The 27,715-nt window shown below is 39.4% G+C and overlaps 3 protein-coding genes across 5 annotated transcripts; 1 reads left to right on the top strand and 2 right to left on the bottom strand.

Annotated features, from left to right (window-relative positions):
* Positions 1 to 1,766: 1,766 nt before the first annotated feature.
* LOC147308886 (caspase-8-like) lies at positions 1,767 to 11,272 on the bottom strand. Of its 3 annotated transcripts, none has more exons than XR_015126057.1 (11): positions 11,189 to 11,272; positions 10,604 to 10,709; positions 9,356 to 9,485; positions 9,227 to 9,261; positions 9,075 to 9,135; positions 8,893 to 8,951; positions 8,669 to 8,783; positions 8,378 to 8,505; positions 4,545 to 4,939; positions 3,970 to 4,172; positions 1,767 to 1,849 (listed from the first exon to the last, which is right to left on the bottom strand). XR_015126057.1 is itself a non-coding variant. In XM_086272131.1 (10 exons), exons 2-10 carry the CDS (start codon positions 10,703 to 10,705, stop codon positions 4,022 to 4,024), a joined length of 1,176 nt encoding a protein of 391 aa, XP_086128257.1. In that variant the 5' UTR covers positions 10,706 to 10,709; positions 10,862 to 10,912; the 3' UTR covers positions 3,005 to 4,021. The 3 variants fall into 3 exon arrangements, 1 of the variants encoding a protein (XP_086128257.1); XR_015126056.1 differs by lacking the exon at positions 11,189 to 11,272 and adding an exon at positions 10,862 to 10,912; XM_086272131.1 differs by lacking the exons at positions 1,767 to 1,849; positions 11,189 to 11,272 and adding an exon at positions 10,862 to 10,912 and having other exon boundaries at positions 3,005 to 4,172.
* Positions 11,273 to 11,607: 335 nt separating this feature from the next.
* LOC147308887 (ciliogenesis-associated TTC17-interacting protein-like) lies at positions 11,608 to 27,715 on the bottom strand. Its single transcript, XM_086272133.1, has 11 exons — positions 27,528 to 27,715; positions 27,199 to 27,381; positions 27,054 to 27,109; positions 26,856 to 26,942; positions 17,982 to 18,149; positions 17,769 to 17,893; positions 16,618 to 16,694; positions 16,456 to 16,526; positions 15,179 to 16,355; positions 12,025 to 12,090; positions 11,608 to 11,910 (listed from the first exon to the last, which is right to left on the bottom strand). The coding sequence occupies exons 1-9, from the start codon at positions 27,643 to 27,645 to the stop codon at positions 16,167 to 16,169; spliced, it is 1,074 nt and encodes a 357-aa protein (XP_086128259.1). The 5' UTR covers positions 27,646 to 27,715; the 3' UTR covers positions 11,608 to 11,910; positions 12,025 to 12,090; positions 15,179 to 16,166.
* LOC147308888 (zinc finger BED domain-containing protein 4-like) lies at positions 21,998 to 23,114 on the top strand. The gene is made up of 2 exons (XM_086271503.1): positions 21,998 to 22,593; positions 22,988 to 23,114. Exons 1-2 carry the CDS (start codon positions 21,998 to 22,000, stop codon positions 23,112 to 23,114), a joined length of 723 nt encoding a protein of 240 aa, XP_086127629.1.

A 27,715-nucleotide genomic window follows, 5' to 3' on the forward strand; every position in this document is an offset into this window, starting at 1 on the left:
GATACATTTGAAAACGTTTTTGCGTCGCAGTGTGGACAGCAAACCCGGAGCCTTTACGAAAACAATGACACATTTTAGTCACATGATGCAGTCATTAAACTAAGATAGCGGAGGGCATTATACAGCAGTTGTTTAGTTTGCTCTCAGTTTTGACAGCCCTAATAAAGTTTAATATCAGTCTGTACATGTTCCAGATAGCTTTTCTTCAAATTCTTTCATTCTCACTCGCTTTTGCAACTTTGTACTTCTGTGTTAATCGCAGCAACAACGCCACATCATTGCCAGTCCATTAAAAAAAAAACTGTGTTTTTCCTCAACATTTTGCCGTGACGTTTCAAAGAGCCTAAACAGCAGACCGATATGATGCAGGTCAAATCGTCTTATGTTTCACAGATGTGTAAGCGGTTTTAGTCGTTTCAGCGTGGATGAACAACTGTTCGGAAACGATTGAAAATGATAGTGTGGACACTGAGCGTTTTTAGACGAAAACGGATTAGTGTAAGCGTAGTATAAATTTCAGCTTCAAACCATGACAGAGATACGCCATATAGACACTGTTGTACTTCCCTCTCGACCTCTGTACACAGTGACAACCACAGGTGAATGAGACAGGTTGTATAAAGCACTTTTGAGTACTCGGAAAAGAAAAAAGCGTCATATATAAATCACTCATCATTTGAACCAAAAAATTAGAATTTGGATCCGTCGCTGCATAAGACATGGACTGATTTCATTGCAGTTCTTGTGTAATCTTGCATGCCTCAACCCATTCTTCTCATCTGGGTGGACAGTCACCCTTCCACTAAGACTTTTTCTGATGATGCTTCAGTGAACAGAAGCTGGATAAACTGAAGGGCCAGATCTCTCGGGTCCTTTGTCGGGTCTTTGCTAGATTTTCTTCATATTTATTAGGGACATGACTTTCATATACTGTTGTAAATAGTTTTTAAAGGTCTGCTACATCCTCTTCTGTCCTTTTCATAAGGACACACAGTACACAATGCATCCAATAAATTTGAAGAGACGTGCTTTTGGAACAGGCTGCTAACAATAAATTGTCTAAAAATACTAACGGAAAAACATTTTTCAGGTCAGATACAAGGATTGGATTGAAAATGAGTGAAAAAGCAGCCAATGTCCACAAAAAACCCTTTGAATGACTTTCAGAAAGCCTATAGGATTAATGTTCAAGATCATTTTGAAAAATAACAAAGTTTGGCTACTTGGAAGCAAAACATAAAGAAATTAACGACTTGCACAGTACTCTATAATATATCTCACTTAAATCTTCCTTATGTTAAATCATGAATGAGCTGATCTGCAGAGGGCACATATAAAAGATGTTTTCAGGTTACCTCTGACGCATGTAAATATCAGCTTCATCATAACGCTGGCCTTCATTAGCCTGAGAGAAATTCAGCATATTTGATGAGCTTGTTTACATCACTTTGTAAAACTTCAGAATCCAAATAATAACAGCTCAAATTATATCAGGTGAAAGGAGTCAAAACTCTGCAAAGTGTGGAAGACTCGTGCGCCAGCAGCAGAGAGCACTTTAGGAGAGCGCGTGGATTCAGTAATGTGACACGCGAATGATGAAAATGAGTCTGCGCCTTTCAGGCCTCGCTGTGTGGGTGTGCCTTCAGAGAGATTCTTCCAGAGCCCAAATGGGTTAAAGATTGTGTTGAATCCCTGACCCGGAGTGGGCACTCCTCCCTTTTCCGGCTGCGGACCATGGCCTCAGATTTGGAGGTGCTGATTCTCATTCCCATCGCTTCACACTCAGCGGCGAACCGTTCCAAGGCAAGCTGGACGCCATCAACTGACGAAGCCAACAGGACCACATCATCTGCGAAAAGCAGAGATGAGATCCTGAGACCACCAAAGAGAAAGCCTTCCGCCACTTGGCTACGCCTAGAAATTCTGTCCATTCTAATGGACCGATTCTGTTCATCATAAAAATTAAGAACAGAATCGTTGACAAAGTGCAGACCTGGCGGAGCCAAACACACACCAGGAACAAGTCCGACTTATTGCCGGCTATGCAGACCAAGCTCTTGCAACAATCGTACTGAATGGCCCATAGCAATGGGCCAGACACCCCACACTCCCGGAGCACCCCCCACAGGACCCCCCGAGGGACATGGTCAAATGCCTTCTCCAAGTCCACAAAACACATGTAGACTGGTTGGGCAAATTCCCATGCGCCATCGAGTATCCTCGAGAGGGTAAGGAGCTGGTCCAGTGTTCCACGGCCAGGACGAAAACCGCATTGTTCCTCCTGTATCCAAGGTTCGACTAACAGACGAACTGTCCTCTCCAGCACCTTGGCATAGACTTTCCCAGGGAGGCTGAGGAGTGTGATCCCCCTGTAGTTGGAACACACCCTCCGGTCCCCCTTCTTAAAGATGGGGACCACCACCCCGGTCTGTCAGTCCAGGGGTACTGCCCCTGATCCTCACGCAACATTGCAGAGCGGTGTCAACCAAGACAGCCCTACAACATCCAGACTGCTACATCTAACTGTCCATAGAATTCTATTCTATTCTATTCTATTCCATAAGAATAAACATGTTTACAGCTTATAAGCAACTATAAAGAAAAACAACAGCAGTCATTCCTTTAAAGAAAAATATATTTTTTTTATAATTGTCTATAATTATATTTCTTTTTGTTTTGAGCCATTAAGTATAGAAGTTCATTTGTTGTGTATCATACACAGGACCTAACAAAATATCACGTTTCTACAAATAAAGAGTTAAAAACGATACATATGACACTGAAACTTTCCTTTTTATTTATTTATTGAACTCATGTCCCAAAAGAAAGTCATTTGTTTATAATAATTGTCACCATATTTCTACTACTCTTATGTAATTTCTTTTGAAATTGTACTTAACATATATCTGTAATTAGTGTTAAGGTTCAAAATTGAGGAAGGAGAGTACAAACCACCCATGGTCCAGGAGGTCTTGGTCAAACAATGATTTTAATGAACACACGTGTGGGAAGACACTCTGTACGCAGACAGCCAGTAGTCCTCGACTCAATCAAAGCATGAACAGATATTTTATAGCATCAGGGTTTGATTTACTGACGCCCCTTCATGCGTCACAGATACATTTTATACATAGATCAGACTTTTAACCCAGAAGATCATCTTCTATTTTCATGGCTGGTACTTTCCGTTCTTGTCTTAAAGTGAATTGTTCCTCTTTTACCGAGACATGACTAATCTCTCCTCTAAATAAATCTAACTCATGTGTGTGTGTCGTCCTTAAAGGCTCCTCAAAATAACCTGCACTTAGACTCTGCTTTCGGTTTCAGTTCTGCAAAAGGCACACTCTGCAAACCTGCAACTTCCTGTCAGCCTGCAACTTAGTCTTTCTGAAAGACACACACTGTTTAAACATCTGAATGCAATATAAACTCCAGATTATATTATTAATGCAATGGTAATGATGACAATTATTTAGCAATAGCAGTAAAATAATTTCCCTGCTCCACATTAGTCATAACAAGTTATGGGTTGGATGCTTGAAAGTCTGAAACCAGAACATATAGAAGGTGAAGAAGTCTGAAAAGTTATTGCTGATTTTATTAGACCAGCAGCACCAAAAATATGATCTCTCGCCAACTTTACATATAGGACACAGGCACTTCTGCCTATATGTAAACACCAATAAAAACACAATAATATACATTTTATTAATCACTTCAGTGCCCAATTCAATGACATGTACACATTAAATGGCATTATTAATCAGTTTTTAAATGTGGAAGAACGATTTGTAAAACAAATGACCACCACTTAATCACAATTCAGCAGCGTATAATTATGTGGCAGAAGAAAAGAGAAATGGCATGTTAACAATTTCAGAAGCTAAATTTCATAACCACATTTTATATATTATGATATTTTCTTTGATTTTTGAGATGAGAATAAAATAGAAATTCATTCATACATACACGCTGTAAATCAGGCTCATCAAGTCTATGTGAATCTGGGAATTATTTTTGGTCACAGGCGGGTGACAGGTTTGAGGACGAGCTTCTTGGTGAGAGTGTATCTGGCCTCTGGCATTTGTTTGTATTTGTGGGATAAATACTCTCCTTTGCTGACCTCCCTGTTAACACGTGTCAGGACAGTGAGGATATCATCCATCTCCTGACTGCAAGGAAAACATCAGAAACACACTAAAAATAACAACTTGAATTTTTGGAATACTTGAAACATTGAGCTTTCTGATGTTTTACATAAGCACATCTTACATCACCAAAAGCAGACCTACAGATATGCACATAAGTATAGCTTTCTAAATATCTTTTATCATTGCAAAAACTATAAAAACAGTTTATAACAGTGTGCTATAAAGATGTCAGATTGTGTCACTTTACATGACAGTTGTGCCTAAGTAAAGTATAAATAAAATTAGGCTTACTTAAAATGTTTTCTGTATGTCAACAAATAAATTGTGAAATGTGTCATATATTACAGTTTTCTTCCAAAGTAGCATTTTATCCTATTAAACTATTTCTCTCACCTTTCTGCTGATCTTGTCAGCTGCTTGCACAGCTCCTGGGTGTAGATACATCCTGTGACTGTGTTTCGAAACGTCACGAAATCCTCCACGGTGGCCATGCCTATCAGAAAGTCTGCTTCTGAAGGCACTGTCTCAATCTGTCTCCCCGGGTCTGCATTTCCTTCCAAGAAGAATTGTGTCTCCCTCCCATCCTCTTGAGGCCCCAAGCTGCAGGGACAGTATCCTTTCTGTAATCCTTCACCCTGACTTGCTTCAATGAAGAAGAGTTTGGGCTTCCCTGACAAGGTTGGGACTCTTCCACTTGTAAAAGGGAGCATCAGATCTTTCAGGAACACCTTTTCCCCATCGGTGCCAAAGACACACCCCTTTTCTCCATGCGAAAGCACGCATACCACCTTAAATCAGAGGCATATTGGATAGATGTGGTGTTAAGAACAAAAAATGCAAAAGGACACATGGTAGTGAATTTTGTGAAAAGGATAAAAATAGCTGTGGTGACCACATACTTTAAGAAGAAGGTAGAATGTAAAGTGAATTATAAGAGTGGAGAAAGGTTCACAAAGGTAAACTACATCTTATGCAGAATCGTAAAGAGAGAGGATACTGCAAGGTGGTGTCAGGGGAGAATGTAGCTAAGTAGATTTAAATGGTACTCTGAAGGTTGACTTTGGAAATGAAGAAGGGGAAGTGAATGAAGCCAAAAGCAAGGATTAAGTGAAGAAGAAGGACATTGTGCAGTATATAGGCAGATGTTATATGAACTATCAGGGCTGCTTATCAACCTCTGGTCAGTATAAAGGTAGTACGAATGTTGGTAAATGATACTAAATTAACTAATTTAAAACTGACAGTTGCCCTGGACCCAACCCTGACGTATGCAATGAGTTAGGGATGCAGCTATCAATTATTTTTGTAATCAACTAATCTATCGATTATTTCATTGATTAATCGAGTAATCTGTTAACCAAATATATCATGAAAAATTAGGTTTAAAATTTTTGGTGAAAAATTTGTTCATGGCAGTCAGTGTTGGGGAGTACTGAATACATGTACCGGCATTACGTATTTAAAATACAAAATAAGTGTAACTGTTTTCCGATAAAGTTACCATTTAAAAAGGTAATAATCAGAATACAGTTACTTTGTAAAAACAGATGGATAACACGGTGGTCTTTTCCTGTTTCATATTGTAGGCTATCCCCTCTTTAATTTTTGGTAATCCATACCGGTGGAAACCCAAATAAAACGTGCAATAAGAGACTCTAATGCCTGGGTCTCAATCTTGCGGCCCGCATAATGACGTGAAGAAATATTTTTTAAAAATTAATATCCAAAAAATGATTTAATATGAAGACAATATGAGCAGAGTGTTACTAAAGAATGTAGCCTAATGGCCAGTGTAGTTCGTGTTGCAGGGAGAATGTGTGGGACTGCCCCTGGTGTTATGTGTGTTTGTGAGCACGAGGAAGGGAGAAAAAGGAAAGTCAAAAAGTATGAGTTGCTACCGACTAGAAACGGGAGATGGAAGCATGTAAATATAATAATAACCGCTGTAGCCAGTGCAGAGTGCCTGACGAGTCCAGTTGTAAGGGGTCATGACTCGACTGCACACTGGGTTTGCTGCCTCCAAAACAATCATTTCCATTGGAGCAGCCCTTCAATGCCTCTCTCTGTCTCTCGCTAGCAAATTTGACCCAGACAGTAAAGCTAGTTCCCGGCTATGAGCCCGACACGGAACCCGACATATTAGCCAGAGGTCCCTTTACTATGGTTCGGAGCCACGGACCTGGCCGAGGTATAAGAGAGTACAAAAATAAATAAAACAATTTTCACTAGCAGTCAAAAACTAATGTGTCTGCATTTTTATTTTGTTAAATACGAGCAAAATGACAGCAGAAGTGCTGCCACATGTCTGGCCAAAAGAGGGTACCAATTTGTTTATTTGGTAGTTAAATGAAAGGCTTCAGTTAAGACTGTGAAAAAATTGGGTTCACGTTTGCAGTTTTGTCTAATTATGCAATATTTGAAATAAAAACAAACAAACAAAACACTACATTTTCAGAAGTATTTTGGGTTTTTTTTTGTTTATTTGTGTATTTTTTACTACTTGAACACTGAAGTGGCCCTCCAATGAGATGACAGTGCCAGCAGTGGCCCACAGCTCACTTAAGTTTGAGACCTCTGACCTAATGTAAGCATCCTGTTAATGCTGATGGTGTCATTTACACAGTGGAGCCAGAGCCAGCAGTGCACGGACAGGAATGCATTTCTTACTTGAAAATTCGGACACCACTTCACATTTAAAGAACAAAGGGATGAGCAAAATCTGACCATGCAATGCAAACTGTTTGCCAGCAAACAAGCTGCTCTCAGCTGGAAGTAAATCTTTTTTTAAAAACTAACATTACCCTACTGCAACTGCCTTGTTTAAGTTGTGGTAGCTACCTGGGTTATATCCAATTCAGTATCTTTAATGTACTATTGCTGTGTAATTTATTACTATTAATGAAGGCTACATTAACAACCTGCTAGCTGCAAATAATCATGTGCAGTTCAGAAAGGAGACAAAAAGAAAATGTATTACTGATACAGGAGTAGTTTTCTATACGAGATCACTGCAAAAGGTGCAACATTACCTAATGTCCACCCTACTGTTACTCATTTTATATTAAGATTTAAAAAATCTAGTTGGTATTGTGAGTAACCTTCAGTAATGGTAATAAATCACACAGCAATAGTACGTTCATGTAGTTGTAAAAAGCATGACAGTATATTAAGTAATCCAAAGTGTTCAGAATACATTACTCTCATTGAGTAATAAAATACATTGCAAAATAGATTTTGGGACATGTATTCTGTAATCTGCAGTGGAACACATTTTAAAAGTGACCTTCCCAACACTGATGACAGTGCAGATTTCTGAAATTTTGTGTAAATTTAAACATGTAAAAATGTGATTATTTAAAATGAAAAAAACTGTGAAACTTTCTAACCATATATAAAATGCATATTACCAGTGATGGGAATAACTGCGTTACTAACAGCGTTACTTTTTTCAGTAACGAGTAATCTAACTAATTACTATTTCTATCGTTACAACGCCGTTGCCGTTACTAACAAAAATATGCGGTGCGGTCGTGATACTATTTTTCAGCCAACAAACAGTTGAAGCTGTCTTCAGCTTACGGCATCTTATATCAATTGCACCGAAGTAGCTGTAAGTAATCTGGGCGCTACAGCTTTAAGCAGAGGTTAAGATGGTTCTCTTAACCTCTAGTGTCCAACATCTGGTTCAGGTGTTACCGCCACCAAAGGCCCTAACCATCTTTAAGCCACAGGTCAGTGCAGCAGCTTCAGCAATGGAGGTGGTCTCGGTAGCCAAGGGTCTGTCCACCAGGGTTTCCGCCACTGGCTGCCAACCAGCACACAATGCACCTAACCCCTATAGCACCTGGGTGGGTGTGTGGGTGTTGGGCCTACAGGAGGGTGGGCCCATGTCCCTTTTCGGGCTGTCCCAACCAGCCCACGTAGACTAAAGCCTGCCCACCAGACACTCACTCTTGGGCACCCTCCCCAGGCCTGGCTCCTGGGTAGACCCCGGTATGCTGGGAAACTGTGCCCTGGATATTCTGCTCATAGGGGTTTTTGAATTGCTCTGTCTGGTCCCTCACCCAGGGCCAATTTGCCATGCAAAACCTTACCAGGTTACAAAAAGTCCTAGACAACATAGCCTCTGGGATCACTGGGACATGCAAATCCAGGGATATAAAATAAATTAAGAATATAGAATGGTGGTTGAGGATACAATTCCAAAGATGTATGAATCTACTTACCAAGGCATTATCATTCACAAAATTCTTCTTGCTGTACATTCTTAATTCATTTCGTATTTGTGCTGCAGTCAGGTTGTTGTGTATCAGCACTTTAAAGCCTAAGCTTGTGAACACTGTGTTCAGAGCATCTGTGCCACATAGAAAAGAAACAAATGAAGGTATAGCAGTAGATTACAAAACCAAAGAATATCTGATCTGTATGTGCAGTAATTGTTGCAGGTCTCAATGCTTCTAGTTAAAACAGTCCTACATAAATCAGGTCATGATATGGTTTGAAGGTAAGAACTCTACCTGCATCCTTCTGAGTTCCCCTTCGAGCACATAGACGTGTTTCAGTAGTGAAGGTCTCATTATTGATGATCACACATAAACCATGAGACGTATGAGTCAAAGTGTAGTATTCTGACTACAGGACACAAACAAAGAAAATGTGAATTATTATGTTTTTACATTAATATAAATGTTAGTGTTCCGACAAAAGAATGAATGAAAGCATAAAAGTCTGAATGAACTACCTGATCAGGAAGAGAGATGGGCTGTGATCGTGCATCAGTGCAAATAATCTCTCCTCTGCCTTAGAGACAAAAGAACAACATATTTACATGTTCAGTATTATTATGACAAAATAATAAAAACCAGAGTGACTGTAGGAATTCCTAAAAAATAATTACAATTTTTTCTGAACAGAGATACTTACAACTGCTCTGAGTTTCAGTTACAGACAGAGGAAGATGGGATTCATTTGTGTTAAAAAACCTCTGTGGGAATAAACATCACAGTGATCAGCAAACTGACACACAGAATTAAATGTTCAGAAACACACAGACAGATACAGTTGTCAATACTGACATGAGGAGGTAAAGTCTGCTGCTGCTGGGGGACTCCTGTAACGAGTACAATCATTTGATGATGTTCACAGAAACACACTGTTTACATCTAAATGTTTTTCTGTGGTAAAGTGAAAAATGTCTCTCATACCTTGAACGTAGTTCTCTACAATCTTTGCCAGCTTAGCATCAATCTCTTGGAGTTTTTCATGCAACACACTGACATTTTTGTCTGATATTAAATCTTTCTTTTCCATCTGAGCAAACACATCCAGCGCTGTCTGGAATTAACAGCAAAGATGGTTTTAGTTCACAGAGGCTCTGCAGCTACACTATAAATCTATCAACCGCTTCACAGCAAATTGCTACTCAAATGCCAGTTTAAAGACACAAATCTTCAGCTCTGTGATGAACAAGTCAGCTGGGTGCACAGATCATAGACTGAAATTCTCTGTGACCTTCAGTTTTTAATTTAGATTTAGGGATGGATGCACTTAGAATAATTGCAAGTTTAAAGCACTTCTTAAATGCTTTCACATTTCACATCCAAAAGTTAGCTTTATATATGTTTTGTTTATTTTTTACATCCAGTCTATGATCAAGAGAAACATAGAAATGAACCACTGTTCATTATGTTAACACATGTCTTTGAAAAATGTGGAGTGGCTTTGTCTTCATTGGCATTTCTGTTTTGTGCCAGCTATACAAAAAAGAGGCTGGTAAGATGGAAGCTGTTAAATTTTGTGATGGGTCAAGCAAAACTTTCTATATATAAAAGAAGAAAAAATAAGATTAATAATATTGCAGAGAAAAGGGTTGATACAACTTTCATTTAGCTGGTTAAATATAGATGTCTACAAGCTCTACAAGGGCCTGATATCCACACGAGGACATTATACTGCCACTGTTCTTTTAAATTTAAAATGTCCCAATATGTGGATCTCACTTTTCTCAGAAACAAAAATCAGGAAAAAAATAAAGATAAAAATCTGTAAATTCTTTGTTTTTACATTCATCTGCTCCCAATCAGCCCAAATAGCAAAGAGAAAGTAAAAATTCATGCCATGAAAGAGTTCGGGTCTTAGGAGGTTAAAGCTGAATTTCCATTGTATCCATTGACAAATAATTTAACTGATTTTTCTTCTCAGTGGTGCTTTAAGAAAATAGTGTTTTGTTATATATGGTCAATTATATTTCAGCCCTGTGACAATTTATTTTCTTCTTGTGATGTACTGATGTTCATTTATTGAGAAATAAATGTTTTGTTAAAAAGAAAATGACCATAGGATTTAAAATCTGAAGCCCAGATACAGTTGTTTCTTAATGACTACATCCTGTAGATGTAGATATGGTGAGTTGATTTTAAAATAGCTGGAGATGTGTGCAAATGTTATCTCACTTTGCATTGATCCAGTGTGCTTTTGAGCAGCTTTGATCTCAGTAGAAACTTCATGATTGCGATATTGTCGTTATTCATAGCATCATATATTTTGTACAGCATCACCCTAACAGTGGGGAAAAAAAGAAGAAAAAATAAAAATGTGGAGAGAAAGAAAAAAGGACACAAAGATTTTGTAATTCAAACTGATAGCATTTGAGTACTAATTACTACTATATGCATGCTGTCATATTAAAGTCAATGTGGGACTGCGTTCACCTGTACTGTGACAGAACAGGACTCCCATCTGTGTCCTTTGATCGTTTGCTATCTATGCCCAGGGACCTGACAAGGTCTACTCAATCAATAGTTGAGAGAAGCTGAGAAAGGAAACAATTGTTCTGCAGGAGACCTTTTTCCTTTAAGCTTGAGAACAGGTCTTTGATATTAGTGATCTGTGGGGTAGGGGGGGTCATTAGAAAGTCTATCAGTGAATATGAACATATCTAAGCTATCTATCATACTGTCAGTCCTACAAGTGACGCATCCATAAACATGTCAGTAAAACAAGTGGAAGGATAACAGTATAGAACATGCAGCACTGACCACTTTCAGATGACTTCTACTAACAACATCACGACACAGGAAGCAAAGTGCTGCCACCTCGGTAGAGTCCAGCTCATCTTCTAGAGTTGAGGACAAGCTTTGTATCACAGGCCTGGATGGACTGATAGATACAAACACTAAGTACCATAGGCTATATGAATGTAGCAACAGTCTTTGAGATGACCCTATGTCATACATCTTGCAATATTATGTGAAGGAAATTGATTAAACAGCACACTATCTCTGTGACACAAATGTTGTAACTTATTTGAGCTGCTCTGTATTTCCAGAAGTAGGACCTCACCTCCATTTGACTGGAGCCGTCTTGTGACAGAACATAGAGAGAAACAGAGTTACACATCCAACCAGAATATGATCTCAGACACAACTTTTCTGTGTGTGTTTAATTACCATGTAAAAACAGGATGTCATTTTTTAAGTCCTTCAGCTGAGGGGAAGTACTTTTAATGTCTTCATCAGTTTGCAGGAAGTTCAGAAAAGCTCTGCAGGTATCGTCTCCTTTACTCATGATCTTATCCACGAGCTCAACAATGTGTCCCTCCACATCTTTTCCGCCGATACTTTTAAGAATGTTGTACTCCCGTTCAGTGATCAGCTCCTTCTCATAAACTTTGTTGAGGATCAGCCTGTAGTCTCCAGACAGAATCGTTTGGATGGCTGTTTTATTTCTCCTCACAATGTCTTTGGCAGACATGCTGAGTCTGCATTACAGACAATTACACAGTTTAAATATCACAACTGCAACTAACAGCAGCACACAGGTTTTATTATCTTACAAAGTCTTCATTTTAAATGTAATAGTTATTGCATGTTACCTCTTTTGGTGTCCTTGAGAGTGTGCGCACAGATGATTCAGCGGCCCTGCTTCATTGCATTATGTTCTGCAAAAGAATATGCAACTCCTCAAAGCAAATACTTTCATTCTTCTGTAAGCTACTGTACTTGCTGCAGTAATTAATAATGGCTGGAAACAAAGCAATAATTTAGCAAGAAATGTGAATGTGCCTGAATGATAATTTCATGTGTGCCCTGTAGCCTAAAATGTGTATTACAACAACTTGTTGGGAAAAATTTGTTTAGACATAAATGTTGATGCCATAATACTGCAAACTCAGACATAGTTGTAATTTCTATTCAAAATGTAGCTGTATGAAATGTATGACAGTCCGTTAACCAAATAATTCAGATCTTCTCTGTCTAAAATGTTAAGTGACAGACAAAATAATAATACTACTGATAACAAATATATTTTGCTTATATAACTGTTTTGTGCACCATCAGTACCTATCAAAGAGGAAGCAGGCTGGACCTGTATTGCATAACTACTCTGTCCTACAATCAAGTTTATGAGGATTCTTTTGTTTGTTTTTGTTGTTTTTTTCTTTTTCAAAGATAATATTTGAGAGAATAACTAATAACCTCTCAGAAGTCACCCTGGTTTTCTCCGTCCTACCCAAATGTAAAAGGGGATATATTTCCTCAGGCTGCATGTCCCCATCTGCCACATTTGTCCCCATCCTATAAAGCACCACCACGAAGTAGATCATTAGCAGGCACCTGCATGAGTCAAGCTGTAACTATCACCAGTTAATACAGGCTTGTTTCCTAAATGACCTTAACAGGCTGGAACGAAAGGCACTTATTCAAGTGGATGAGCAGAAGGTGACTCTGTGTGACAGCAGAAAAGTGTGATCAGAGGATTTCCTTGAAGATATTTGTTTATTTTTGTTTTTGAACAAAACATTGTTTTGCCATTTTGGCTGGTAATTGCAAATGTAACTCAGTCCTCACAGACAGAAAGTTAAAATGTCGAACACTACAGTAGGAATAAACATGTTTACAGCCTTGGTATTTATAACCAGTTTCATTTCCCATAACTAGTCCAGTTGTAAATGGGTTAGAGCAGGGGTCTCAAACTTAAATGAGCTGGCAACACAACTTGTTTTAACATTGCACTCAACAACAAACAAATCCTCTCTAACACAAAAAAGTAACTTCAAGGGCCAAACTCCATCATATTTTTTTCACGTCAATATACGGGTGGTTAGTTTGAGACCCCTGGGTTAGAGGAAAACGTCATCAACTAAATAACTCAAGTCACTTTTGGCACAACACGTATAAATGAAATTACACGTAATCACAGGGTACTTGGGATCTAACAGTGTAATTATTTTTTACACTGAATCGATATCGTGTTACTCAATCTAGAATCGATTTTATTTGGAAAATCAATAATCAAAACCTACCCCCACTTAGTCCCTCCATAACACGTACCCTAGAAAGTACTTGTTTCATTTGAAAACTGTTCTCTCCTTCTTCTCAGCTGGGCCTTTAGCTAGCAACACTGAAAAGAAACTGCACACAAACAGTTCGTGTGTTTTCTGTTTGTTGAGCTGATAGAAATGTTGCATTTGAAATTACCTGACACTCCAAAAAAAACCTCACTCCCTTTATGCTCGCTGGTCGTCGGTAGGGCTAGCTAGATGCTGAAGTATCGCAAACATAACTTATGGACACCCGAAGTCGTTCCAGCCACAAGTAATTGTTGCCTCCTGTAATGCCATATATCAAACTGCACCAGTAGAGGGTGCTGTCGTTAAAAAGTAGAAGTATAATCCTGTCCATAAAGTTTATGACATTAAAAGTCACTTGTTCCTTGCTGATGATAAATAAATAAAAAGGCCCACTTAAACCCCTAACTATGGCACATGTGTTTGCCTCTTTCATCTCTTTTTATACCACATTTGGTGATTAATGCACGAGCAGGACTGCCTTTCATGTGTTTCTCGCAATGACGAAGTAATGACTCCATTCAAACACGTCAAACCGAAAGTAACGAGCCTGTTTTGAAAATGAAAAAAACCTACTCAAGTGAAGTAGATGTAAATTTAAAACTCTACTTAGCACAGTAACAAAATATTTATCTTTACTGCCTACCTCTGCTGTTGTCCATGTTCAGGTTAATGCATGCACTGTTGATACTTCCGCTGAAGTGTAATCACAAGTGAAACTCGCATTTCTTCTAGAGCCAAACCACACCTACATATATACATTGCAACACGTTCTCACTCCTAACTCATCAAATATGGGACGCAGGGTCAGAGTCTGCTTCGCTTATCAACGACTATGGAAAGTCAGCGAGCAGGGCTGGACTGGGACAAAAAATCGGCCCGGGCATTTTGACTAGAGACCGGCCCACCAGGATAAAGATTGAAAATGTGACATCATTCAGGGGTAAAACCGCAAAGGATTCTGGGAACTTGTGGCAAGAGGTACTAGCGCACGCAGGCGTTCAATTAAACTCAGTTACACAGTGATAAAAAGAAACCCAAAAAATGCCAAGAAGCTGTTGTATTATTAACTGCAATAGCCGGTCGCATGACAGCCACGGGAAGCCGACGGGTAAAGAGATTTTTTTTTTTTTTTTATCGGATTACGTCGTTGAAGAGAAAATTTTTAAGCCATGTTTCCGAAGTAAGAGCCAACGGATGGTCTGGATATACCAAATATAACGTCTCAGAACACTTCAGCTCACATGTTGGTCTCCTCCAAGCATTCCCACAAAGGTCAGAGTTTTGTAGTAGTTAATACGTCATTTTTCTTAACATAATTGGTGATATAGGTTACAAGCAAGTCTGGCACTGAACAGAAATTGTCGCGCTATGCTCCTTTGTTTATTGTGCATAAATAGTAAATTGTCCTGACACAATATTGCGCTTCGCTTCTGTTATTACCATGGTACATTGACAAAAACATATACTTTTATTCACAGGATAAAACAGTTGTTTTGTATCACTAATTGTCCAGTGCGATTACAACATACATTATTATTGTCATTGCTACATTTCTGTAATGCTACCAGAAATGATTTCCACTACTAATTAATTACCGTTGAGCTCAAAGGTTATATTAATAAACGGTTAACGAATGTGTATTTATGACGACGATTTGTGAGACTGGTAAACTTACCTTTGTTCGTACGATGGTCTTTCGTTCTACACGGTGCATTTCAAGGTCCTGCACCCATCCGTCGGTAAACTGTACCTGGGCTTGTTGCAGTGACCTGAAGTTACTAAACTTCATGAGTGTATGCACTCACTCCAAGAACCGTATCATTATAAATCTGAGCGTGGTGAAAGTTGAGCAGCACGCTGACGTCTTTTGTCCCTCTGTGTGCTCGTAAGGGTCTGACCCTTTCACTGGTTTGATTTTTTCCTCGTATTTTTCTTTGTCTTTTTGTCGAGTCTGTCTTTTTACGGACCGGCATTGTTCTCCTTTTGTTTTGTACATTCCTTTTTTGTGCGGCAAAGAAAAAACAAGAAGGTATTGGAACCGGAGAATGAACGTTTTGCGGTGCTGCAAACGCTTGCATTTGATGCGGTACTTGGATTGTTTTGCCACGAGTTCCCGGCATGCAATGCGCGAAAATCACGTGATTGCTAAACAAGGGGGAGGGTGCATCCAGCCTCCTCGGCTGTAATTGGTCCAGCCCAGAGTCGATCATGACCACGACCGTGGCTCAGGGGGTTGGGAAGCGTATCTGTAACCGGAAGGTCGCCGGATCGATCCCCGGGCTCTCTGTCCTGATCGTTGTGTCCTTGGGCAAGACACTTTACCCTACTGCCTACTGGTGTTGGCCAGAGGGGCCGATGGCGCGATATGGCAGCCTCGCTTCTGTCAGTCTGTCCCAGGGCAGCTGTGGCTACAACCGTAGCTGCCTCCACCAGTGTGTGAATGTGAGAGTGAATGAATAGTGGCATTGTAAAGCGCTTTGGGTGCCTTGAAAAGCGCTATATAAATCCAATCCATTATTATTATTAATTGGCCGATCCAACACCTTTCATTATATATACCCTTCCTAAAAAAAAAAAAAATCCATCGGCCCATAAAAACAAAAAATCGCCAGCGGCCCACCGTATGCCCGATGGCCAGTCCAGCTATGCATGTGATAATGTGACTAGAGGGACTGGGCTTCCTGGTCTGCGTCTGCAGGATGATTGGAGGCAAAAGGGGTGAAGTACTCTCTGGCAAACAGAAAGACGTCGTCTGGTTTCCTCAACAACAGCAACTGCAGGAAGTCAGATATTAGTGCTCGAATCTCTGGATGCTGTCTCAAGTATGAGGAGTGGTCGGCCTTAAGCTCTTCCTGCCAAAACAAGACATAAACACACATTCATTTTCTGCTCAGATGGTCAGTAGAGTAATGGAAGTCTAGTATTAATCTCCTGTTGCACATGACCGGCTACCTTTCTGTCCAGAAACTTAGAACGCATCTGCATGTCTTCCTCCCACACAAGGGGGATCTTCTTGAAATCTACTGTAAAATTACAAATACACAAATATCACTGAATCTTTCATTGGAATCATACCTCTTATGTGTGAATATGTGTGTGGGGGATGTGTGTAACCTTTTTCTGCCTTTGATGGCAACTCTAGAAGTCTCATGGTGACTGGTGACCCCACCTGAACTCTGGTCACCAGATGCCTGATCAGAGAATATAACGAGTCAAATTGAAAGCACTAGTGTAACACATAACAACAATAATAGCACTTACTTGTTATTCAGAAACCGCTTGAGTTAAACCAGAAAGTTCTCATGTATCACCAATATTCTTTCGCATACAAAAATCAGATGTGTCCTATTCCGTATGTATATCTACACTTTATGGGAACCTTTCCCTTCAAAATGATCATTTTTAGAAACTGAATAGTTCCTAAGATGTCAAGGACACAAAGCAGTTAACTATTCTACTATAGCTAATGTTATAGTTTGGACCCACAAAGAAGAAGCATCAATGGCTCCATTAGCAGTGGTTAATAGTTTTGGCTAACATGTGAAAGATCTCTAGTTTAAGACCAGGAGGTGACATAAATCACAAGCAGGGTTGTACCAGGAAGGATGCCTAATCAAACATGTGGGAAATAGTAGAAATTCTTCTTTTATTTACCCCTTTCCCTGTTTCATCCACACCTCTTTAACCTCACTTACTGTCGGAGTTTTCTTATCACTGGTGGGCTCCTTTGTTCCATACCTGAACTTACCTGGCACAGAGTATATAATGACTGCACTCCCTTCCACCTCACTCTGTTTGCTTCTGGACTGGGAGCAGCTAAGGTGAGTTAGCTTAATTTACTTATTTAGCTTTAAGTCAGTGACTTGAAATCTAACCTTGTTGGTCTTTTTAAGAGATTGCTAGTCCAAGTGTGGCAATCTTTTGTGTAATTTAAACTACCTTTTTCTACAAGTTAAATAAACCCAACCACTGGGGAATCACTGATGGTTCATTCATACTGGTTGCCCATGCTGATAACAGTCCTCTCCTTTTAACCTCCTAACTAATGGATCCCTTGTGATTAAGGGAAGCATTCAATAAGTAGTGCTATTGTGTGATTAAAATGATTTGTTGTTTAGTCTACATTAGTGACCTCCTATCAGCAGTAGGTAATATAAACATGAAACTCAACAGTGGGCAGCTGCAGTCTGTCTGGTGCACAGAGGGAGGCAGTAACACAGTCCAACATGTGTGGGATGATGGAGAGGTACATATATTAAGCTTACCCATCATCCAGGAAGTAGCACTGCCAGGTACTGGGGCTGCCCTCCATGGACTGAATAATCCTCTCTACCCCAAATACATCCAGGAGCTCACCCCCGACCTCTAGCTGCCTCTGACCCAGCTCTCTCTGAGCACAAAAGAGACCACAATCAGAGCTCAGTACTCAAACAAGTTACTGATGGACCAGGATGTCTTACACAGGCATAAAGACTTACAAAAGAGGTGTTAATTATGTGTAATCCTGGGTCTAAGGAGACAAACGTCATGTTTTCTGGCATCTTCCTCCTCAGAGCGATCAGGCGCATCAGCAGCAAGCTGGAGCCCTCAGTTACCAGCCCTCTCAGGACAGACATGGGATAGGACATGCTCTCTTCTGTCACCTCCTGTACACACACACACACACACACACACACTCGCTTAAGTCCCGTTTGGGGTTGCATATCTTAACTCCCACCCTTTGGGGACACCACTTTCTGTATGGTTTAGAAGCAAGCTGGCAACTCAGTTTTACTCCTCCAAGACCACACAAATAAAAAATCACTTGAGATTTTCATTTTAAGCAACATTTGTCCAGACAGTATTTTTACCTTCCCATTGGGGACTGGGAATGTTTAATGTCCCCTTTTGGGTCTTCAGCGATACACAGATAAACAAACTATTTTATGCCACTTTTGGGGACCTTACTTCCCTTTTGGGTCTTCAGCAATACACACATACACAAGTTATTTTATGTCAGTTTTGGGGCTATTACTTCCCTTAAAGGCAGTTCCTTCAAAGTACAATGTAAGGTTAACTACCCAATCTAACAATAATCTAAACAATAATTAATTAGAATCAGAATCAGAATACTTTATTGATCCCTGGGGGAAATTTTTTTTTTGTTACAGTGCTCCAATTAAGGTCTCTATTTATCTTGAAGAAATCAAAACTATGTCCAACGTCTCGGCCACAGAACAATTTAAATTTTTGACTGCATTTGTTACTGCTGTGTTGTTTTGGGAGTTTATATGCACATCATTAATGCAGAGAAACTTGGATAAAAAAAATCATCTGTAGTATTGAGTGTTTGTTACCAGCAAATTGTAAGGCAAGAACTTTGCTTCCAAATATGTTCACTGGGAAGAAGTCCCTGGTCCCCTGTCTTCATCTTGATCCGTTTTCTTATTCTATTGTGGTTTTGTTGCCTCCATACCTGACAGAAGAGACTCAATCTCATTGCTTGAGGAATCTGGATTTTGGAGATCAATTTTTTTTCACGTTTCAGGCATTTCTCATGATGCTGCTTCAGCTTGGTTAGTCTTGAGTAGATAAACATAAGTTAAATAGGCAAACATTAGACAGTTAAACTAGTTTTTATATTCTATTTAAACTAAAAGAAATTTCTAATTTCAACTATGAATTGTTTACACAGGTAATTTGTACACAATTACCAAGGGTTCATTTGATTTTCAGAAACTATCCAAACCTATCATAAAAGATTTAATTTAATTATTAATAAACACACTGCTTTAACCTACATTAGAACCAATCAAAATATCCTTTAGCTCATATCTGTGAGTGATAAGACAAGCTGTACGATTTTAAAATGGATATCTTAATTTTAGTTTTCACTGATGTTACGAGTAGATTTAACATGAATAACAAATAGACAAGAGACAATTAAAAACTGCCAAAGAAGATGACTCTTATGACTTCCGGGGACATTTCTAACAAAAATGCACTGCGTTAATCTGAATGAGGACAATCAAAAGGGATATACATAAATGAAATTGAATTGATATAGTACCAGAGTACAGTGATCATTAACTGATCGTCATTAACAATCAGTGACCATAAACGGTTTTGTCACTGATCTCAAGGGTAGATTAATACTAAATACAGAAATATACCCATCCATCCATCCATCTTCATCCGCTTTATCCGAGGCCAGGTCGCGGGGGCAGCAGCCTAATCAAAGAAGCCCAGACCTCCCTCTCCCCAACCACCTCCTCCAGCTTATCCGGGGGAACACCAAGGCGTTCCCAGGCCAGCTGAGAGATATAATCGGCTGGCCTTTCAAATATACCTCCATTTAAAAATTGCAAAAACATATGCAACAATAGTTATTGGTACACCTGACTCTTATGACTTTTGGGGACATTTCTAACACAAAAACACTCTGCTTTAACCTAAATGGGGACATTCAATGGGAAACTTTCCTTAGGGAACTGGTTAATACAATAAACTCTGATTATTAAACATCTGCATATGTTAAGGTATGTGTAAATACTTTTCGGATGGATTTCTTTATCTTAGTCCTCATTCTGATTGGTATTTGTTCCTTATTTTTAAATCTTAGACATAGTGAAGGTTTTTTTTTTTTAACATAACCCTTGCTTGAGTGTGGGGATCATTGATAAATTGTTTACAGACTTCATGGATAGATTTATACTGAAAAAGAACATGATACTATTTTTAGAAAAAAATTCCAAAACATATCCAACTATAGTCATTAGTATGCCATATACTTATGACTTTTTGGGGACAATTTTAACACAAATACACTCCGCTTTAACCTAAATGGGGACATTCAATGGGAAACTTTCCTTAGGGAACTGGTTAATACAATGAACTCTGATTATTAAACATCTGCATATATTAAGATATGTGTAATGATTTGGGGGATGGATTGCTGTATCTTAGTCCTCATTCTGATTGGTATTTGTTCCATATTTTCAAATCTTAGACATAATGAAGGATTTTACAACATAACCCTTACTTGAGTGTGGGAATCATTGATAAATTGTTCTCCGACTTCATGGGTAGATTTATACAGAAAATAGGGACATGATACCATTTTTTTTTTTAAATCAAAGCATATCCAACTATAGTCATTAGTATGCCATGTGCTTATGACTTTTGAGGACGTTTCTAACACAAATACACTCCTCTTTAACCTAAATGGGGACATTCAATGAGAAACCTTCCTTAGGGAACTGGTAAATACAATGAACTCTGATTATTAAACATATGCATATGTTGAGGTATGTGTAATGATTTGGGGGATGGATTGCTTTATCTTAGTCCTCATTCTGATTGGTATTTGTTCCATATTTTCAAATCTTAGACATAATGAAGGATTCTTAGTTTAGGTTCTCTGGGTGGGGTTTGGTTAGAGTTTTAGTGTTCTGGTTTTCTGTCTGTGTTCCATAGTTGCTGTCTCCCCTGTCTGCTGTATCCCCACATCCAATCAGTGTCTGTGTCTGCCCTGGTCCCACGTCTCTGTTCCCTCTGTTGTAGAGATGGACTGATCCGATATTCAGTATCGGTCCGATATTGACGTAAATTACTGGATCGGATATCGGAGAGAAATTTAAAATTTTTATCCGATCCAGTGAATGTTACAAAAGCACCTCAAAAACTCGCTAACATGGTATAACCCAGGTCATGACCTTAGCACGTCAGAGCAATATGCGTCACGTGATCGAGCGGTTATCGTGTGGGAGAGGCCATCAGAGCCATCATGTCAGCAGTGTGGACTTATTTCAAACTAAAAGACGAAAAAAGCAAGACTGCCGAATGCAACTTATGCGATGCAAGTGTTTCGCGAGGTGGTAGCAGTGTGGGGATTTTTAACACCACAAACATGATTAAACACTTACAGAAACACCACGCAAAGGAGTATGCGGAATTTAGCCTGGCCTCCAAAGCTAAGCAGAAAAGTGTACCATATCAACAAACGCTTTTGGAAAATATTCAGAGACGTGAGAAATTCCCTCCGGAAAGCAATAGAGCGAAGCTGATAACGGAGAAAATGGTTGAATTTGTTGTGCTTGATGACCAGCCCCTTTCCGTTGTGGAAAATGATGGTTTTCGACGCTTAATTGAGCATTTAGAGCCTCGCTACATGCTGCCAAACCGGCATTTCATCTCGGAGGAAGCTATCCCAGGCAAGTACAAACAGGTGCACAAGTTCATCTCCGAAAGTTTGGAAATAATTCCCACGTTAAGCATGACGACTGATATTTGGAGCTCGGACGTTTGTCCGTTGTCCCTGCTAAGCCTGACTGTACACTGGATAGACTCGAGTTTTACAATGCAAAAAGCAGTGTTGCAGGCCAAAGAGTTTTGTGGTTCACACACAGGAGAGTCCATCGCTGCAGCTATGGAGGAAATGTTAAATGCGTGGAAAATTCCGACGAATAAAGTCCACGTTGTTTTGCGAGACAATGCCAGCAATATAAAAAAGGCAATGAGCCGGCTAGGTGTTGCAAGTTTGGGATGCTTCACGCACACTTTGCAACTTGTGGTGAATGAGGGACTGCTTGCACAACGTGGTGTATGTGATGCTGTGACAGTGGGCAGAAAAATAGTGGGTCACTTCAAACACTCACCACAGGCATATTCGCGTTTGGAGGACATTCAAATGGAGCTGAACATGTCACCCAAACGTCTGATACAAGATGTGCGAACAAGATGGAATAGCACATATTATATGATCAAGATCCTCACAGAACAGAAGCGAGCCTTGTGTGCATATTCTGCAGAGTATGATCTGCCTGCCACACTTAGTGCACAGCAGTGGGGGTTACTGGAAAAGGTCCTGACAGCTCTAGCTCCCTTTGAGGAGTTAACAAAGGAGGTAAGCGCATCATCCTCATCTGCATCTGATGTCATCCCTATTGTCTGCGTCCTTAAGCGCCTGCTCTCCCGAGAAAATGAGGCCGACGATGGAATAAAGAAAATGAAAGGCACTCTTCTCGAAGCGGTTAACAGACGCTTCAGAGACGTGGAATCCGAGCCACTATACACAGTTGCAACACTGCTGGATCCAAGATATAAAGACAGGTATGTAAGGCTTCACTCATGTTATTTTAACAGATCAACTTGTTTTGTGTGTGTCTGTGTGTGTGTAAGTGACAGTGCATTAGAGAGAGTGTGTCAGAAAATGGTGAGGACATTCTAGATTAGTTGTGATAGACTTGTCATTCAGTCAGGACACCACCATTGCGCATTATAACATGTATTGTCTGATTCAGAGTAGTACAGCAAAGTATGTTGAGGTCTTTATAATGGGCATGGAATAAATAGCAAGAATGAGGAATGATAGTTTAATCACACTGCTGAATGATACTAATGATAAATTTAATGATTGTTTAATATTCAAGTTTGGACTTTTTTCATTTCAGGTACTTCACGAGTGTAGAAACCTCAAAACAAGCTAAAGATGCTTTGTTGGCAGAGGTGAGGAAGATGGAGTTTTTGAGAACTACATTAAACTCCTCAGAGCCAGCAGAGGGGACATCAGCAGTCTTGGAGCCAGCAAAGAAGACTCCACGGGTGGAATCTTCCAGCCAAAGCAGACTTGAAAGTGTTTTTGATGAAATCCTGAAGAAAAACACTCAAGATCCTGTTCCTCAGTTAGCCACGACAAGTGCACGCATTGAAGTGCAAACTTACCTTAGTGAGCCAACCATTCAACGCTCAGATAATCCACTGCTGTACTGGCAAGTCAACAAACTTAGATTTCCCACTCTGGTTTCTACAGCAGCTAAATTTCTCTGTGCACCTACCACAAGTATTGAGAGTGAGAGACTCTTCAGTACAGCCTCCATTATCATTAATGAAAGGAGAAGCAGGCTGACAGCTGAGAAGGTTGAAATGTTGATCTTTCTGAAGAAGAACCTACCTCTCATGTTAAAGTGGAAAAAAAAGTTACAACTGCATTATTACAAGAATGTTGTTTGCTCTGCTAAAATTGCAACTTTTTTCAGTACCAAAGGGGTTTTGAAATTTGCATAAAGTTGCACTTTTATTTACTTGAATTTTACTTTAAATACTTCAAGATTTAAAATTCTGCATAATGTTGCACTTTTATTTTGATTAATGTTACTTTAAATACTTTGAGATTTAAAGTTCTGCATAATGTTGCACTTTTATTTTGATTAATGTTACTTTATACTTTGAGATTTAAAGTTCTGCATAATGTTGCACTTTTATTTTGATGAATGTTACTTTAAATACTTCGACATTTAAAGTTCTGCATTATGTTGCGCACTTTCAGGATGGATATTTTGATAGTGGTGACAGCTAAACAGTGCTAAAGTTTAAATAAAGAGATATGCATTGTTGAACTGAGCAATATTTTGGGTGCAGTCTTTTTCTTGCATGCAAGTATAAGAGAATAGCTTTAGTGTTCTGTCTTTTTAAATTTGACTTTGAACTTATACAAAAACAGTTTAAAAAATAGATATATCGGATTTATATCAGTATCGGCAGATATCCAAATTTATGATATCGGTATCGGTAATAAAAAAGTGGTATCGTGCCATCCCTACTCTGTTGTAGTGCCTGCATGTGAGTCTGTGTCTTTTGTTCAGTCTGTGTTATGGGTTTCCTGTTTTACTTTGAAAGTCCATGTCTGATGTTAATGTGTCTGGTTTTGCTTCCCCTTGTCTCGTTAGGCCTGATTTGCCCCAGCTGTGTTTCCCTCCTGTTACCCATTCCCTGATTGCTCCTTCTGTGTATTTTAGCTCTGTGTTTCTCTGTGTCTGTGTCGCGATCTACCGTTTATTTTGCTGTGTGTTTTGTCAGTCCAGTGGTGTTATTTTATTTTGAGTTTTTCCAGTTATGTTATGTTTGAGTTCAGCATTAAAGCTGTTTCGGTTTAAGTTTGTCTCTGGAGTCTGCACCTTTGGGTCCTATTCCTGTCCGCATACAGCCGTCACACAACAGAAGACCCTTACTTGAGTGTGGGAATCATTGATAAATTGTTTACAGACTTCATGGGTAGATTTATACTGAAAAAGGGACATGATACTATTTTTAGAAAAAAAAATCCCGCAACATATCCAACTATAGTCATTAGTATGCCATATGCTTATGACTTTTGGGGAATACACTCCACTTTAACCTAAATGGGGACATTCACAATCCTGCAGCTTATTTGTGTTTCTTTGTTTCAGAATAATAAATAAATAAATTAAACAAATAACATAATATTCCCCTTCATAAAGCTTATTTATTTTTTCCGTTTCATTAGCCTCTCTTAATTAAAAAGATAATCCTCATTGTTAGCTTGCACATGAAAAACTTGAGGATGCTAATAAACATATTTTATTATTTTAGAATCATAAAAGCATAAAAAAATGAAATCCCCTAAAATATTGAAAGTTTGGTTCATTCAAACATCCCTTGATGTTTAATCCAAGACAGCTCTGAATGTGTAACTTATATGTGGCTAGCTTTTTCGGGTTAATTAGCTCAAGTCTTTTTATTCCAAATCATCAAGGGCACATCTAGCAAACCAGTATTAGCAGTTATTACTAAATAACTTTCTTACATTCAAACAGAAAATTCTGAAACTTGTCAGCAGACACTTAAGATATAGGTATAAGAAACTAAAAAATGTTTTAATCACTCTTCATACTTTTAAAGCTGCTCTACATGCTGCTGCTTGCACACACCTCCATGGCTGCGATCAAGGCCTATGGTGACATAGAGGTCTTACCTCACCTCCCCTACCTTTAGGCTGTCCCTGCTCTGTCCCTCTTCACTCTCACACACACGAACTCCAGACCTGCATTCATCTCTTTCCTCTGATCCCCCCCACCCGACAGACATACAAAACTCTAAACATCGCCCTTTGACTGACTGCCCCACCCCCACTTGCACACGAACTCTTTCCCGAAAGCACTCTGATTGTATGACACTAGTGTTCATTGTATTATGTTGTACATAGGACTTTTGTTTTGTTTTTATCTTTAAGTTGTTCACTGTACACTGTAGACCGTGGGAGCATTACAATTTAAAATTCCTGTGTATCATCTGTACATGTGGGTTTTCAGAATAAAGCTGACTTTGAATTTGACTTGAGTCAAGCTCTGCACATATCTCTAAGGCCCAGTCAACCATGCTGCAGGAGCTAATCTTTCCTGCTTGTATCCAGGATATCATTTTTGTCTGTCATGATCCATATGTAATGACCATTGTCTTACACAGTTTTTGATCAGCTCTTAAAGAGACTTTGGTGAGAATTAAGTTTTATGCCATATGCTTGTGACTTTTTATGCTTTTTAGGCAGTATTTTACATACTGCCTAAAAGGTATTAACATTGAAATTTAAATTTAGCTCAGCTGTTTCACCAAATTCTGGATCCCTGCACCATTCAACAGAATTTCAAGAAACATCTTAAATATGTTGCAATACAAGTATCAAGAATTTAGAGTAATTTATGTCAAGCTGCAGTTCAGAAAGCAAATATGAACCTAAAGTGCTCCATTATTTCATGCATCTGCGTCACATCATGCCAAATAACTCTTTAAAAAATATTAAAACTATTTATATCATAATTACGTGAAATATGACTCTTTTGTATTTTCTAGTGTCTTCTTTACCCTTTGAAAATATTATCTACTAAATAGTCTACTGATTTCTGTTATTTAGTCAAGAGAACAAATGTTTGTTTATATAAAACCATTCATACAAAAGAATGTTGAATAAGATTTTCAACAAAGATCAGTAAATTAAAAGAAATCTTACACTATAATAATATAAGGGTTAGGGAGAGGTAATACACACACACAAAAATCCAAGAAATGTCACTTTTGGGGACAGTGGAAATTCTTGCAATTTCACACACTTCCACTAGGGGAAACATAGAGTTATACGCAGATTGCGAAAATTTTGGGGGGCAATGTCATACACATACACAAAAAATCTAAAAAATGTCACTTTTGGGGACTGGTGAGATTTTTGGATTAAAATACGTTGTAGAGCATGCTGAAAGTTGTTAGAGGTAAATCTAATTGGGGACGGTGGTTTTGGTCCCCAAAGGGAGAGGTGTCCTAAATTGACTGGTGTGTGAGCTGATAGAAGTCCCCAATTTTGACACAAGCAAACTCTCACACTCACTCACTCACACACACACACACACACACACACACACACACACAAATGACAACATGCAGTGAATGCGCAACAGTAAGTAAAGATTTTGTAAATACTGGACTAACTCTTGCAAAGAGAGCGTGGAAGTTGCTTTGAATGACTGTGGTACTGTTTCATTAATATATTAGTGAGTTGACCTATAAAGCAGTGGTTATCTGACCTCTCCCACAGTCGTAACCTTATGGATCACCATCTGCCCATCACACTGCACCATGTGACACCTCTTGTCCACACTATGGCCCTCGAGCTGAGGAGAGAAGTATAGAAGCACATCAAAGGTGCAATATTTCCACTTAATGCATCTGCTGAGCTGAGTCAATGTAAAAAGAAACAGCCCGGAAAGGATTCAGCGACTCACCTTGACATATTCATGGTGATCTTCCTCCAGCACGTCCAGGTCAGTCGTTAGGTAGGCTTAAACAGAGTAAAGGGTATGAAGAGAAATACTAACAACAGGAAACGGCAAAGATCAGTTTGTCCTAGCATCCTCTGCCTACTGTCACCTGTCACTGCTGTCCCACAGGGGCAGTCATCAATGGCTCCGTGGCTCTGAGCATGAAGCATCATGCATGGCTGCTCTCTCCGGGCAAACTCCACCGTCACACTGAACTCCCCCAGCTCTCTCCCCCCCTCTGATACAGTCACCAGCGAGTCTGCAAACACACACTTCTGCAGCTCGGCAGGCTCTGAGAAGCGAAGGGACACAGAAGGTAAAGCCAAAGTGGACAGATTCAAATATCTGTAATGATTTCACGGTTTTTTGCTTTTCAGGCAGTTTTGGACTCAGCTGTTTCCTACCGACCATATTAGCCTAAATTGGATGCGAACTCACCGATGCCGGACATGAACGTGACAGCTTCGTCAGAGGCTTCCAGCTCCTGTCGCTGTTCAGGTCCTTCAGTCCCCGCTGAAAAACCCACAGCAGTCTGTTCACCCAGCGTGGCTTCCATCTTTAAAACAGCCTGAAAAGTGTGTGGGAGCAACTTCACAGGACACTCGCCTGCCTCGACAGGCAGTCTG

The sequence above is a fragment of the Aulonocara sp. 'chitande type north' Nkhata Bay genome, linkage group LG18 (assembly GCF_057382095.1).
Source record: "Aulonocara sp. 'chitande type north' Nkhata Bay isolate Kocher_YH1m ecotype deep benthic linkage group LG18, A_spYH_male_GT1.1, whole genome shotgun sequence".
NCBI classification, from domain to species: Eukaryota; Metazoa; Chordata; class Actinopteri; order Cichliformes; family Cichlidae; genus Aulonocara; species Aulonocara sp. 'chitande type north' Nkhata Bay.